The 16,528-nt window shown below is 48.2% G+C and overlaps 1 protein-coding gene across 1 annotated transcript; it reads left to right on the plus strand.

Annotated features, from left to right (window-relative positions):
- Positions 1 to 296: 296 nt before the first annotated feature.
- On the plus strand, positions 297 to 15,997 carry mettl16 (methyltransferase 16, N6-methyladenosine). The gene is made up of 10 exons (XM_079734003.1): positions 297 to 316; positions 665 to 797; positions 4,855 to 5,042; positions 5,947 to 6,087; positions 6,899 to 7,014; positions 7,293 to 7,435; positions 9,750 to 9,819; positions 11,392 to 11,481; positions 14,716 to 14,889; positions 15,289 to 15,997. The coding sequence occupies exons 2-10, from the start codon at positions 670 to 672 to the stop codon at positions 15,973 to 15,975; spliced, it is 1,737 nt and encodes a 578-aa protein (XP_079590129.1). The 5' UTR covers positions 297 to 316; positions 665 to 669; the 3' UTR covers positions 15,976 to 15,997.
- Positions 15,998 to 16,528: the final 531 nt, after the last annotated feature.

Here is a 16,528-nt window from a genome sequence, read left to right on the forward strand (position 1 = left end):
CTTATCCATAGCAAAGCAAATTAATGAAATAAATTCGATAGGTTTAACTATTTAAAATGATAAAACCTTAGCATAAAGATATCGTTGGACTTAAATATTGAGCTAAATTACGAGATAAAAATTACCACATCGTTGCGTTGGTCAACAAAGTTCTAGGACAAGTTTAACATAATCCTCAAAGATCAATGCATGTACTTACACACCGGACTACAAAAATAGTCAGTCGCTTAATGTTGACGTACTCGTTCGTGTCGGCGCAGAATCTTGACGTCATCGTAAACTCGGAAGAAGTGGAGTAGCAGAACGTTAGAGCAACGTGAGTTTTACAAAAACGTTGATTGAATATTTCAGGTGAAAGTTGCTTGAGTGACAACATCCCTACAGAGGTATGCTAGTGGATGAGTTACAGTTCAGATGATGTTGTCGATAGGTGTCTCAACAGGCTAGAGACATTTGTATTCCGCTGTTCTTCTGAAAGAGAAGAAGAGCGTTGTTCATACTTGCAACAATTAAAACATCCATAGAGGCAACAGCACGTTGATCCAGCATGTTGTAATTGTGCTACCTGGCCTACACGCAGATTAATAATCGGAATATATGTTAGTTTGTTTACAATCTGGTGAAATGTCGATGTGTTTGTATTGAATGTATTTCTTCTGTGTAGGAAGCATGTCTCTGAACAAGTCCATGCATCCACGCAACCGGTACAAAGACACGCCCCCAGATTTCGCCTATTTGGCCTCCAAGTACCCGGACTTCCAGCAGCATGTTCACACCAGTATGGCTGGGCGATCCATGTAAGTCAATTGTTTAGTCCAAGTCTATCTGATCGTTTGGTTTCTCTGAGTTAACAGAAAGCCCATAATATATTGATAATATATCGGTATTCCGTGATAAGTTCTTTGTTTTACAGGAATCAATTAACAAATCAGTGCAGTGGAAATCGTGTCACTGTTGATAGGCTACTTGCCGTTATGATGATATCCATCCGAAGCATTCCCATACATAGTGGAGATGATCAAAGCTTATGTCAGGAATTTAAAATATAAACGTCCCAGCGAAAGAAGGGTCTACATGAAAGTTGTACGAGTTGTTATATTGCAGTCCCAACACATAGGAACAAATGAATATAGACATATTATTCCTATCTAACATAGCTACTTGACTCTATTTCTCTCCTTCAGCATTTGTCAACACTGAGATGAGAAGGGCCTGCAAATATTGTTACTCTGTGAACTGCAGACAAAACGGGTTTCCCTTTTGAATCCTTTTTTCGTTAGTATTTGTAAGTATTATCGATGTATGTCTTCTGTGACGATTATATGTTGTCAGCTGTTTATTAGTTTTGTTTATTTGTTTATTCATTGGCTGCCGCACATGCTTCAATCGGCATCCAATCGTAAATTAGAAATAGCTTTGGTTTGAGATTGAATGTTTCCTCACCAGGAGTGTGCTGCTTAATAAGTGAGCCACAGGTTGCTGCAGGTGCACAAAGAAAAGAAGTGTCTACTGGGAAGGGTGAGGGTGGACGTCCACTGGTGCCTACTCACCACAACCTGCTGGGGGATTGGACTGGGGGATTTGATTTGTGCGTGGGTGTTGGTCTTCGTGTTTGTACCTGCTGTCTTTCTCCCATTCATTTCAACTGAGTGCAACCACACTACTTCGCAATTAGGCCCATCCTCCTTATGCACGGTTGGAAGTGATAGAAACGTCTGTTCTGTGACTGATAGAGCCCCGAGCTGGAGATTAGAGGGAGAAGCTTTCGGCCCAGTGGTTTGGACTGTAAAACCGTCATATATTTGGAATTATGTCAATGTGTTTTTATTCTTAACAAAAGGGGTTTGGGTCTGGCTAGTAGAAATGTTTACATCAGTTTATTTACTCAAGGTCTTCTTATCAGTTAAACCCAGTGGCATGTGGTCTATGTACACGGCTGTCCGGACAGAATCATTTAAGACTTGGAACATCTGTGCCCAATTGTAAACATATTGGCTGGTAGGCTGATTCTTTGTCGATCTAGAAATGGTCATTCAGCTGTTCCTTGGAGAAGCAAGTCAAAATGTGTGCGCCAGCGACGTGAAGCCAAGACAGGTCTTGTTTGGTTATAACGCCTCATTATGCACACACTCCTTTAAATCTGCCATGGCAAGCTATCTGCCTCATCCCAAATGCGCATAAAATTTAGTGGATGATTGATATATTTTTACGTGAAAAAGTGAGCGTTTATCTCACCACTATAATGCAAGAAAGATGCAATTGATATCCATAGGGTAACAAACCATACATTACAACAAGCCAATCTCCACTTTGTGTGCCGAGCCAGAGTTGTGACGCGTCGTCAAAGCCGACCTCCCCATTGTGCAGGAAGGGTGTGTTCCGGCCGCGCTGTTGGGAGCTTGAAGGTCACCACAAAAGGTGTGAGGTGATGCGCGCCCCCACTGACTCCCCCCCCACTCCCCCTGTACGTGGTCATGCCCTGCTGCTTCTGGGTTCTGAAGTCATCCTCTGACTCTCTCCAGTAACCATCCCCGCGATTTGAATATTATGCACAAATTACGGATGTGTGTTTGTCAAGTTGAAAGAAGTGACCCTATTTGATCAAGTACCGGAGAACCATTGTTGACCTTCATAACTGTTTTGAGGATTAGGGACAGCAGGCACCCCTTCGTCTCCATGTCTCTTCCCTCTCTTTTTGACTGCAGCAGCAGGGAACTGCTGACTGTTCCTCTCTGCTTGTTAGGAGTTCTGCTCTGCTCTGCTGTGTGTGTGTGTGTGTGTGTGTGTGTGTGTGTGTGTGTGTGTGTGTGTGTGTGTGTGTGTGTGTGTGTGTGTGTGTGTGTGCGCGCGTGCAGATACATTTATTTATATATCTCTTTCTCTATGTATCTGTCTATCGTCCTCACGTCATCTGCTGCTCTCTGCCGTGATGACGAGCCTCTCTGTGTTTCTTGCTCTCCTCCTCTAGCCATATGTTGCGCGGTTTCCACACTTTTGTAGCCTTCTGCTTGCCATCGACCACGGCATGACGTGCTGGCTATCCTACGTAAACGTCGGGAGCGCGCACGGCGCCGGCCCTCAGCCATTGCTCCAGCGTGGCCAGATCTGCGTGCTCTTCTCGTCTCTGCAGTCGGCGGGGTTGCCATGACGACCTGGCCCTGGCAGGGCTGCCGCTGCTCGGCGGTGCTGCTGCGCCGACGACCAGCAACGATGCACTTAGCAGGCTCTAAAAATAGAGGTGGGAAATGCTCTCAACAGTTTTTTAAATCATTAGCATGGGAGGGAGAAGACAGACAGAGAGAGGGAAGCAGGGAGAATAGACTCGATTTCAACAGCATCATGACAATGGAGATGGCCTCTGAATCCAAAAACCCATGGTTCCTGCTGGTGTTTCACTTCTTCATTAACTGAAGTTCAATTCTCCCTCCCCCCTTTAGAAATGGAGCATGCGTAATGTTAAATGGCTTTACCTGCAGCATTGGCCTGAAACCCAGCCAGGTGTCGGCGTCCCTCCTGACACCAAAGGGGCCACGCTTGATTACCCTCCCCCTCTGCTCTAATGCGGTCATTAGTTGCAGGAATCCCGGCTGTGATTGATGCCGGATCCCCACGACCATGAAGTGCACCTCCCTATGCGTTTCTATGACGCACCCTCCCGGCCATGCGTCCTGCATGCTGCTTACTATACTGCTAGTAGTCATAGTGATCGGAATGATAGTAGAATGAAGTTGAAGGAGGATTTGCGTCAGTGTCATCCCACTCTAAACAATACACCCCCTGGAGGTGTTTCACAGGTCTCCAGAACAGGGTGCAACCCCCTCCCATCTATTGGGCGGTGCTGCTGGGGGTTCCATTGATCGGAGATATGCTGCGGCAGTTAGTCAATGTATCCGTGGTGTACTTGCATATGGGCTGAGGGGGGGTGCTTGGGGCTCACGCCACAAATCCTGAGGTGCCAGACGCTCCAATCACCAGGAAGCGTTTAATTGCATCTGTCAAGGTGCGAAAGCGCCCAGAGACGCTTTAATTACACCTAGCTCGCCCGGTTGGTTAGTCACACACAAACACACTCTAACACGCGCACATGCACACAGCACCCCCATCCATTGTTCCCAGTAGTCTTAATGGTTTCAGCCGGCTAGGAAGTGTGTGTGTGTGTGTGTGTGTGTGTGTGTGTGTGTGTGTGTGTGTGTGTGTGTGTGTGTGTGTGTGTGTGTGTGTGTGTGTGTGTGTGTGTGTGTGTGTGTGTGTGTTGGGCAAAGTGATTAATGTAAAGTAAATGTGAGAGTCTGCTGATGTCGTAAATGTGAGTTTAAGTGTCATTAGCGGGAGGTGTTGTAAATTGATGTGCTGCTTATCCTTCTACAGCGATTCATCAGTGGTATGTGTCTGGGCAGGAGCGAGGGCCCCTAGTCACTGCAGGGGGTTAATAGAGTCCTGGGCTGGTGCCGGTGTAGTGAAACGCTGCTAATAATACTCTGGACCATTGCATTCTGACAAAGACCAGCACCAGGAATTGTCAATACTCCGGATTATTTTTTCCGTGCTCGGTATATGTACAATTCTAATTACGTGTGACACTGCTCATACAAAGAGTCAGCCCCAGAAGTTTGAGTTGCCATGCCAACAGCACGAACAAGATTTATGCTGTGGATTTAACAGAATTTCTTTAGTTTGTTTTGTTAAATGAACTGAACACAAAACTCCTTCCTCCCCACATCAAATTATTCCCTTCTTCAGTTAAATGCTAATTAATTGTGGCTCTGCTTGGTGTCGGCCTAGCATTCAATCCTCCTGAGTCTTCATTTGACTCTCTGCCCTGGGCTTTGTTCTGTGTGCTCTCCCCTCTGCCAGGTTGAACTTCAAAGAGCCTGAGGCGGTGCGCGCGCTCACGTGCACGCTGCTGAAGGAGGACTTCGGCCTGACCATCGCCATCCCCCTGGAGCGCCTCATCCCCACGGTGCCGCTGCGCCTCAACTACATCCACTGGGTGGAGGACCTCACCGGCGGCCAGGGCCAGCTGCGCAAGGGCATCGACATTGGTGGGTCCCGCACCACACAGCCTCCGGCTGACTCTGCCCGCGGTTCGCCAGTCGGCACCCCATCAGCATAGACATCACTGTAAATAAAGTAAATGATTTCAAATGATTAGCCTGTAATGTATAGTATGTATGTATGTCAGACAGTCATGGCCTAGATGTGGAGTTTCATCCCTGGATAGAGCGTCTTCCTTGCTTATTAAGGTTTTTCTTTCTTCAAGGGGTTGTCAAAAATATATGGCCCTTTGAGACTGTACCTGTGATTAAGGGCTATACAAATAACATTTAATTTAATTGGGCCTTCGTGTGTGTGTGTGTGTGTGTGTGTGTGTGTGTGTGTGTGTGTGTGTGTGTGTGTGTGTGTGTGTGTGTGTGTGTGTGTGTGTGTGTGTGTGTGTGTGTGTGTGTGTGTGTGTGTGTGTTCAAGGAGTGCAGTGTTGTTTTAGTCCGCCGCCCGCTTGATGGCTTTTGTTGACAGTAAATTTTCAGCATGTGTTCTGTTCAAAAACTTTGCTCCTAAGGTCGTTCTATGACTTCATCTGTCTATGTGCTACAAGGTCATTCTATGGCCTGCCTATGTGCTACAAGGTCATTCTACGGCTTGTCTTTATGCTGTAGGGTCGTTCTGTGGCCTGTATGTTCTGTAGGGTCGTTTTGTGGCCTATCTATGTGCTCTAAGGTCTTTCTATGTCCTGTCTTTGTGCTGTATGGTCGTTCTGTGGCCTGGATGTGCTGTAGGCTTGGGTGTCTGCAAGGCCTGTGGATTTCATGAAGACTACCTCTAACATTATGGAAGACTACAGACTGCTCTATTTAATGGGGACAGGCCTCATCTCCATAGGCCTCACAGAGCTGCAGCCATACAGCATATCATGTTCACACTCTTGTTGTGCGTGTGTGTTCACAGGAACTGGGGCATCTTGCATCTATCCCCTGCTGGGAGCCACCATGAATGGCTGGTACTTCCTAGCCACCGAGGTCGATGACATCTGCTTCGACTACGCCACCAAGAATGTGGAGCAGAACAACCTCTCAGAACTCATTAAAGGCAAGCCGAGTCCTCTCTCTCCCCTGCATGAGCCAGGTGTAACGCTTCAAAGTGAACACGGCACTGCACGTTTTTGTTGTGTCCATCGGTGTTGTAATTTATTTTCCATGTGTATATATGTGACTTCTTGCCAGTCACATTCATACTGCAGTGTAGGCATGTGTAAAGTGTTTGGCTGCCAACCTGCCCAGCATCAAAGCAAAAACGGTTTTATTTTATTTGACATGGAGGCATAAAAAGCGGTCCACTATCGCCTTCGCTTTCAATATCGTGGCACGCTAAGGCTTTATGACGGTGACTCATGGTTAATGTCAGCCGTAGGACGGTGACTCATAGTGCATCAAAGTCCACCCTGCTAATGTTTGACTGACCGTTGACATCACGATCACGTAACCTCAGATTTTGTCTGGTAAAACACTCACCCGTCTTAATCTTGATTATCCCTACATGTATCTGTTATCTATTTGCATTAGGGCTGCTCGATTATTGGAAAAATCATAATTTAGATTATTTTGGTCAATATTGAAAACACAGTTATTCAAACGAAATTTCACCTTAAAAAAATACACAAAATGGTCAAAAAGAAAATGTTCCAATCTAAAATAATATACAGAAATGTTTCCAGCTGTTCTGCCCTTTCTATAAAATTTAAAAAATTGAAAAACTTGACTATGTAAATTTTGCGAGCGTTTGACGCTAAAATCGAAAACACAATCAAAATTCGATTAATCGCCCAGCCCTAATTTACATGATGTGAATTCTTTTTTGCAATGTGAAACCCAAACCCTGAGCCGTATGATGTGTACTTTAGTGGTTAAGGTCCCCCATAAAACCCTGCTGATGGACGCTCTGAAGGAGGAGACCACGATAGTGTACGACTTCTGCATGTGTAATCCTCCCTTCTTCGCCAACCAGCTGGAAGCTAAGGTAGGTGTGGGTGTGTGTGTGTGTGTGTGGGGGGGGGGGGGTCATCTTTCCCATCCCTAGTACTGAGTCCCCAGTTTGATTGTAAAACACCAAAGAGTGCTTTGCAGACTTGCGCTTCAGACTCCTGGTTGTGGGATCCATACAATGATTTTGCTCCCAAGCGTGGGCTTTCTGCCAGAACTTGGCGCGATCGTCTGAACTGTTGACAAAGTGGGAGCAAGAAGCTGTCATGGGACTTGATGAGAATCTGGCGCTCCTGCCTCTCCTGGCTCTCTCAGGGGGAGAACTCGAGGAACTCTCGCCGGCCGCCACCCAGCTCCGTCAACACGGGCGGCGTGACGGAGATCATGGCCGAGGGCGGGGAGCTGGAGTTCGTCAAGAGGATCATCCACGACAGCCTGCAGCTCAGGACACGTCTGAGGTAAGACCGGACAGGATCTGCAGTGCTCAGATTTTTAAGTGTTGTTCTGGACCGTTTCTCCTTTGACGTCTGATATGAACAAAGGGCGTGTGAGGTTCTCTGTGGCTCCATTGGTCGGTGGCCTTCATTCACTGTCTCTCGGCACTCAAAATCCAACTCACCAAACTTTCGTGAGTACTCCCGTGGTACACGTTCTAGTCGACGTCACACGGGTCAGTACGGACCCACGCAGGTCCCGAAGATCTACGTTAGATCCTTGCATCTACAGACATGCACGCCATCATCCAAGTTGGCCGCGCAACAACACAATTAATCGGTACTAAAGACGTCCTGATTGCTTCGGGGACGGGCGGTCTTGATGGGACATGAAAACGGCAATTACGGCAAGACGCTCCCAGGAGAGTGGAGCAGGCGGGCAGATGGGGATCCAGCGCGGCATCGGGGAGCTATCACCCAGAGTTGGTTTAACCATTTGGCACGCACTGGTCCTACGCAGTCGAGGGGGGGGGGGGGGGGTTTCTCCTCTTCCCCCTCTTCCCCCGACTCCCCAGCCCAAGGAGGAGGCGGATGGCCAGCCAGCCGTGTGAGGCTGCGTCGGAGCCCAGAAGAAGAAGAGGTGGGATTGAAGGATGATGAGATGCGCTGCACCTGGGCTCGGTGGGGCGGGGGGGGGGGGGGGGGGGGGGGGGTGCACATGTTCAAACATCAAGGCTGTGTTCGCTGGGGGTTGCCTGAGACGGCGCGCGTCGTCGGGGCGGGGGCCTGAAACGGTGTCACGGCGTGGCGGGGCGTTAAGTGTCGCCTTGTGTGACACCGTCGGGAGGTGAGGGGCGACCGCTTTGGCAAGGCGTGAATCCCCAGTCTACCTCTCTTCCGCGCCCCCCCCCCCCACACACGCTGTCGAGTTTGGGGTTCCAGCCAAACCAGCCGCAGCCGGCTGTCACACCAGAAAGCATGCTGGGATACCAGAGCCACCAGGTGTCCATGGCAACCACGCCAGCTATTCTGATTGGACCGTCGAGACCCCTTCCTCCCCACCCCCCAGCCCATCCCCATGTAACTGCCACTCGCTTTTAGCCATGCGAAACTATAATTACTTGCAGATGGGGGGCAACTCCACCTTGGTTACAAGGAGCCATGCAACTCAGACACCGTCGCCACCTCGGTTGCCAGGCACAGGCGACGCACACCAATGCCACGGTTATGGCAGGGGGATGCTTCCTTTTATTCGGCTCTCTGGGATGAAGTGTTTGCTGCCATTGATATGATAATTACAGTCACTGGCGGCGGGATTGTAATCATAAGCCCGTGCTTCAGAAGATCTCGTGTGAAAGGACAAAATTGAATATGGCAAAGTGCTCTCTCCAGCTGGACCCCTTTGGGCGTTTGAAAAAGGTCCTTGTCGTGAGGGAGAGGAGCCTGAGGGCTGTTTGGGTCTTAACCCCCCCCCCCAACCCAGCCACTCAGTAAAAGGGGGGATATTAGCTCTGTTGAATACTTAATGGTGTCACTTGATGCAGACATTCTGTAGCATGCCACTGCCCTTGTATTCCTCTGGACATTCATCCAAAGAGACATGGTTACCTCTACCTGCTAATCGACTTGCCTTTCTACTGCCCTTAATTGCATTCTCATTCAGTAGGAATGTCAATGCATAAATGATTACTCCTGTTTACTTTGTTCTTGGTACTTATGATGCCTTTATTTGCTAGAAGGTATTGGCGGGCAGGAGGATAGTTGCTTCTGGTTCTGCTTGGATCTCAAAAGAAAAGCACAGGGCAACGCTGACCTACTCCTTCCATTCCCGTTTATTATTGAACACATTGTTTGGCAGGATGTGCTGGCTAAAAGGAAGTTGTTTGTTTGGTTTTGTTCAAGCAGTTGCCCTAACATTGATTACAAATGCACTTATTTTGTATAATGTTTGAAAATGTCGCACTTTTCTTGACAGACCGTAGGATTAGTTGAATTCTGCGTTGCTTTCTTAAAGCCTTGCTTTGGATTTAAGGAAGTACTGTACATTGGACGGCAGATATGTCGTTGGACTCTCCTTCAGGGGACAACATCAAAGGCTCCATGGCTCTGCCCTGGGCCATACCACCTCCACTGTCTTCTGCAGCTACCTTCAATTGGCTTTAAAACAGAAGGGATAAAAACGCCTTGTTCTAACCCATACTAAACAGGGAACAGAGAGGGGTCGCAGAGGCGTGCTAACTCGTACTGTGTTCGTGTTGGCTGTAAGGCCATTGTTGGATCTGTCTGGGTTAACCCGTCCACCATCAAGCTGTGCTTTAATGCTGGACTCCCGCTGCAGGTGGTACAGCTGCATGTTGGGGAAGAAGTGCACCCTGGCCCCTCTGAAGGAGGAGCTAAGGAAGCAAGGGGTGAGTAGAGCCGGCTGGACTGGAACACGCGCACCTGAACACACGCAAACACACACACCTAATTGTCACCATATCCCTCCCGCTACCTTTAATCGAAGATGGAAGCTATCTCGCTCTGTTGGAAGCCTCTCTTCGCGTCAGACGTAGCTTCACGCAGTGTCCCAGTGAAGCTTATTCATCCAGCAAACCAAAAAGAAAAACCTATTACAATAGGTTATCATAGCAATGTCATGGGCCAGCGAAGAATGCGCTAATTTCTATTAGCATTGTGTGACTGATTTGCGTGGAATTGTGTAGTTAACATTCATTAGGGGTCTAGCTAATAGCCTAGCCCCCTTCACTGCTAACTGCGCGTTTGTGGCCCTATGGCACGACGCCAGTCACTTGGCCCCCACCCGTATTAATAGGATACGGTTGGCATGATTTGGCATGATGTGGAACAGACGGACATCACACACCCACACACACACCCCGCGTCAGGCATCAGTTAAGCTGACAGGGGTCCCCCTGCCCCTGGTCGAGGGAACTCTCCAAGGAGGGCTTGAAGAACCACGGACAGCAACGAATGGACCGTGAGGGTTCTGTCGCCGCTCATCAGCGTGAGTGGCGGCCTGGCTGTCACCCAGGGCAGAGGATAGCCTGCCTCGCCGCAGGTTGAGGTGTAAAGGGAGACCGCAGCTGATTGCTATGCAGATGTGGAGTCACCGCTGATCTCTCCGCCGTCTCGGTGTCTTGTTTTAATCTGCTAAATGTTTCTGAGTGCTAAGGGCGGGTTCCTCTAAACCACCCCCCCATCCACTCCATTTTGGTCTAGTGCTTTTGACTTTTTGACCTGTTTTATTAGACTGACATGCATCCCCCCTACCATTTAGTACGTTCATCCGGTTATTGTTCCGTTGGCACTTCAATATAAACTTAACTTTGACAGACTCTGTGCTATTAAGACATTTAATTTTCCTGCTTCAATACCTTGAAATATATCGATATTCTATAACATTTTCAATACCACGGGGAAAAATAAACACAAAATCCATGCATACAATTTAAGAATTTTTATTAATGGATAAATATAACAAATAAATGCGAGAGACAGCAACGCAAGTGAGTGAGAGGAGGCGGGGCTATGTGGGCACTGTAGCGCTGTGTGTGTGTGTCTGTCAACTTGCTGTTTGAGATAAGAGAGAGTGAGAGACAAAGCTGCCACTGGTGTATCGATACTGTTTTATCGAGTATCTTCAAAGTATGAGTATTGAAAAGGTTTCAAATGTTCCTTATCGATGTGTATCGAAAAATCCATATCTTTGACAGCGCTACTCAGTTCCCAACTCTATATGCTGTGAACCAGAGCTTTTCACAGGCGACACATTTACACTACATGTGTTAATGGCCATCTGTCTGTCAAACGTAAATCAATGCCGTTTTTATTCTCACTTCTCTCAGCTCGAGATGCTGTAGGCGTATTGGCATCTAAATAGACTCATGTCCGTTGTGGTTGATGGCTGATGGTTGATGGCTGCGCTTGATGACCTTTTTTAATGACACGTCTCCCTTTTTCGGCCCATGGTCCTATAGGTACCTCGGGTGACCCACACGGAGTTCTGCCAGGGCCGCACCATGCGCTGGGCTTTGGCCTGGAGCTTCTACGATGACGTGATCGTTCCGGTAAGTTGGCCAGAGGTCAGGGAGCTTGTCATTCCGAGCAGCTCCCCCCGGAGGCCGGCCCAACTGTTACTAGTCCAGGTCTTCCGGGGACAAGGGGGCCGCTCCCAAACCGCCGTGCACGTTAACTGAACTGTCGGTGCTGTGGTATCAATAATGCACTCAGTCTGGGTCCCTCTCCAGCTCCCTCGTCCCCTCTAACCCCTCCCCCCCCCCCCACTACTCTATGGCCGTTTTCCATTAGATGCACTTATTCAGCCCTCCGGGGACATGTTTACCTCTCTGTAATGTGCCGTATCCAGGCAACAGTTGCCACGGCTGACATGCATGCTATGCCTGCCATGGCCCACGCTCCAAAGGCAAGGGGGTTGGGGGGGGGGGGGGCAGAAGGAAGAGGGGACCAAAACAAGGCAAGTCAAAGCTACTTTAATGGCAGGAAAGTATTGAGGGGAGAACAAGGTGAATAAGAGTTGTAAATCCGTGGGAGAGAGGGAAATGGGACATGAGACTGAAGGAGTTAGAGGGTTTCGGTGGCGGGCGGGGGCTAGACGGTTTCCCATTTGAAGAGCCGTTAGGTGTAATGAAGCCTTTATTCCGTCTGCTCTTTGCAGCATTCTGCCAGACTACTCTGTTTCCTTTAAACATAAAATCAGTTGAGCAGAGAAATTGGCCTACATTCCCCCAAACACACAGGCACAGACAGACAATCTTCCCCCCCCCCCCCCCCCCCATCCTTTTCCAAGTTTCTTCGGACTAGAATTGCTCATAATAATTTCAAGGCATTCATATTTGTATTCGTGAGTGAGTGTGTGTGTGTGGGTGGGGCATTTGTTTACATGTGTGTACACCCAGGCACGCGCCGTGCTGATGCAGAGTTTTTCTATGCATGCAGTTACATGCATGGCTGGGCAGCTAATCCGCCATGCATATGCCTTCATATGGATGTGTAGGTTATGTATGGATGAACATCTGGGGGGGGGGGGTGCTAAATGTTACACGTATGGCCTAAAGTACATGTCACATGCACGCTCCCATGACCTACTTCACTGAAGGATTTCCCCTGCTCAAAGCCTTTTGATACCAGGTCTCTCCCTCCGTCTCCCCCCTCTGCCCCGACAACCCATCTTATCCAAAATCATCATGCTGATTTACAGTTTGCTCTGCTATATATGTGATATACTGAACGGAGATGAGAGGACTATGAACAGCAATATGGTGAACTGATGAGAAGCTAGCGGAGACTCTTAATATGCAGGCATGACCGACAAGGTAGACTATTGGATGAAGGGCTTTCATACAGCCTATAGGCTACACAGCTGATGTTTTCTTTCGCTGCTGCTCCATTATCATGTGACTCTGGCTGGACCCTAGAGAAGGAGGGGGTTAAAAAAGGTTCAGGTTGCAGAAAGACCCCCAAGACACAGAGTCCCCCTGGAGGTTTTCATTGTTGAGTGTTGGAAAAGGGAGTGCATGTGCAGTCAGCATGTCTTCTGCAGTCTGGTGCATAACCTTTCACACACAAACACATGCACACACACGCTGTGTACATGTAAACAAAGCGGAAGGATGGATCATTTAATATGGAGTTTCTAATAGAAGAAAATATCTATTATTGCCCTGGCTTTTACCATTACTGGCTTTCAAAATTAGGCCACTTTTATGATTTATTGTGTGTGTGTGTGTGTGTGTGTGTGTGTGTGTGTGTGTGAGAGAGTGAAAACAGGCATGTATGAAGGGAGAGGGCAGGTCGGATGAATAATAGAATGACAGAGCTAGAGCGGACGTGATTCACCAGAGATGAGTAGACGTGTGTGTGCGCACATGTGGATTTGTGATACGGGAAAGCCTATATAGATTTAATCAATTTTCCTCTTGATCTCTCACACAACAGGTGAATTTGTTGTGAGAGGTAGTATGCAACGATCTAATGTAATGAAGCAGTTGCTACCAGACAATATATAATGAGCAGCGAAATGTGACAATCATTTAGTTACAGTTCCACAGATGGATGTTGACAGTTAACCAATAAATGTCACACAATAACTTGTTTGTTTTATGTCCACTAAAGTGGTTCAAAAGGATGGCTACCGAGGGATAAAATGGCAACCAAAACAGTGCTAGAGCATGATGTGTTCCCTGCCACTCCCCTGTCGTTTGTAGGTCAGTCGGCCATGCTGTCTCGCTGTGTCTGCTCTTCCCACATGCACACGCTCAGCCATGCCTACGCATGCCCCTCTGAAGAACTCTGCAGTCGATATTGTTCACCGAGACCCATGTTTTATTTACTCATAGTATTGCTTTTGACACTGCTCAATATTATAGTTACTGAGTGGGGAGAGGTCGAAGTCGTCCTCAATGTCATTCATGTCTCAGAATGTTTGCCATGGATGGGGCTCCCTCTAGTGGTAGATACGTTCTACCCTTGCGTGCATTGCCACAGTACAGAACCCATGGGCGTGTACACCAGTGCATGCATTTATGGTTCTGCGTCTGTCTTTTTGGGCGGAGGCTGAACAAGGTTTTTTTTTAAGCACGTGGACAATCGAAAATAGTTCGCTCAATGTTGCATTTTTATGTCTTCAATTTAAAAGTGGGGAACGGGATTGTTAGCAGATTTACAGCCACTCCCTGTTTAAGATGGATTCTCATTCTCATCAACCATTTGCCTGTTGAAGGTGTAAGGCACCGAAATGTCGGGTATGAATATATTGCAACTTGGACAGTGTGCATTCTTTGATCTTCTCGCCCCTCTCCTCAAGCACCTGTCCCATGAAATAGGCTAGCCAGTGTTCTTTTCATTCTGAGCGCTCTCCTAGTATGCAAACGGCATAGGAAGTCATCGCACACTCAATTGAAATCAGTGATGGCTACGTGGTCATTTCAGTTCTCTCTATGTTGGATTTTTATGTCTTCAAATTAAAAGCAGCGAACAAGATTGTTAGCAGATTTACAGCCACTCCCTGTCTTAAGATGGCTTCTCATTGTCATCAACCGTTTGCCTGTTGAAGGACAGTTTAAGGCACTGAAACGTTCGGTATGACTATATTGCAACTTGGACGGTTTGCGGGAGTTTGTTTGCAACCTCTTGATCTTCTCGTTCCTCTCCTACGCACCTGTCCCATGAAACAGGAATGTCTTAAGTGTTATTTTTGTTCTGAGCGCTCTCTTAGTAAAATAACGTGTCCAACATCCACCTTCCTCTCCACGATTGCTCTAAATGTCTTCGTCTCTCTGCAGTCCCCACCGAACAAGAAGCGTAAGCTGGAGAAGGGCAGGAAGCCCCTGTCCTTCACTCTTCAAGAGGCTGGTCTTAAGGAGCTCCAGGCCAAGGCCTCCGCCAAGGGCTGCAAGTCCCCCTCTGGCCTGGACAGCATCACAGCCTTGCTGGAGAAGACGCTCACCAACCTGCGGGTACGTACACCACTCCACGAGGACGCACCTCAGCACGACCGCATTTAAATTCCCATTTACCAAGCCTCGTTACGCAGTCACATGGAGCCGGTTACATTGGGGGGGTGGTACTTTCAGGGGTATCTGAAGGTTAAAAGGTTTTATATCTTTGGAATGAAAGGGAGCCCGGCATTGCCAAGCCCCCTTGTCCTCATTCTCCATTTGGTTCCCACAGTACTTGAACTAAGACATCGCTTGCATGTCAGCCTGTGGCTATGTCAGCCATATTTCTAGAAATAAAAAGGGCATAGGCTGCTGTATGCCAGGTGGTTAGAGATATATAGAGCAGCTCTCAGTGAGACGTCAACAATAAACATGGTGTGCGCCTTTTGTCCTTTGTTCCGCGGTCCGCTCCTGCAGGTGCTGCACAAGCGCGTCCCCAGCAGTGTGCAACAGTCAAGTCTGCTGCTGACCGCCGTGGAGAACACCTGGATCCACGGGCGACAGAAGCGGCGCGAGCAGAAGCGTCACTTGCGCGAACTGCCTAGAGCGCCCCCCGCAGCCTTGGCCGGCTCCCAGAGCACCACGACCTCAACGGGCTCAGCCAGCACCGCTAGGTCCTCCCAGACCAAGCACTGCTCCGAACAGAGCCCCGTGGTCCCTGAAACCCCTTCAGACCAAGCCACTGTAGAACTAGCGTGCACACAACCGCTAGCAACTCCAGAACCGCTAGCTAGCCCACCACAGCCAGCCAAGCAAACGCTCCATGACTCTTCCCTTAGTGTGGCCGTCCAAAGGGACCCAGCCGTTGAACCATCAGAAGTGTTAAGGAGCGACGCAGGCAAGGATGTTGACCTGATGGAAATCCAGACCTCTGTGGTAGAGAAAGGAGCCGCAACAAACGAAACAGTGCCGGTGAAACGGCCCCCGACCCCCAGCTCTGTGCAGGAGTTTCTGTTTAAGTGTCTGCTGGAGGTGTTGATAGAGGAGGTTAGTGGTGGTGTAGTGGTGGAGATGCATTGGGTGGAAGGCCAGAGTAAAGACCTGATGAACCAGCTGTTTACATACCTTAAGAACTCACTCCTCAAGATGGTGGCCAGTCCCTAATATCAGAACGGACTGTAGGCGGGAAGGGGTGGTTTGTTGAATTCTTTTTTTTTCAAGATGTGATTTGTATTTGTTAATACAGTATCTATAATAAAAAATACTTCTTTTTTTTAACATTGTGTAACTTCTTGATTTACTTTGACTAGCTGTTCGTCTAGCATGGCATGTTGTGTCTTCATTTGGCCACGGGGGGACAGTAGATGTCTGTTGCTGTTTTACTTCGACCTGAGATTAAACTGCCGCATGCGATGCAAATATGTCGCAGAATGCCCCCAGCCGGAGTTTTTATTATAGCTCACAATTGTATTGTCCTGAGCACATTCAGTTGGATTAGACGGACGACACTTTTATAAAACATACGGAGAAGCCAACCCTGCAGCGAGAAGGGGAAGAGAGCAGAAGGAACAGGCGCCCATTCTACGTGGTCGTTGAGCACGTCTAGTTCTGTTCGTTGAATACGCAGCGTCCGACGATCAGGATTGGAAAGTTGGGTCACCATTATTATTTGCCCCATCTAGTCGGTTTGATTAGGTTATCATTGGCTATTACTCTA

This window comes from Pollachius pollachius, assembly GCF_949987615.1.
Source record: "Pollachius pollachius genome assembly, chromosome: 3".
Taxonomy (NCBI): Eukaryota; Metazoa; Chordata; class Actinopteri; order Gadiformes; family Gadidae; genus Pollachius; species Pollachius pollachius.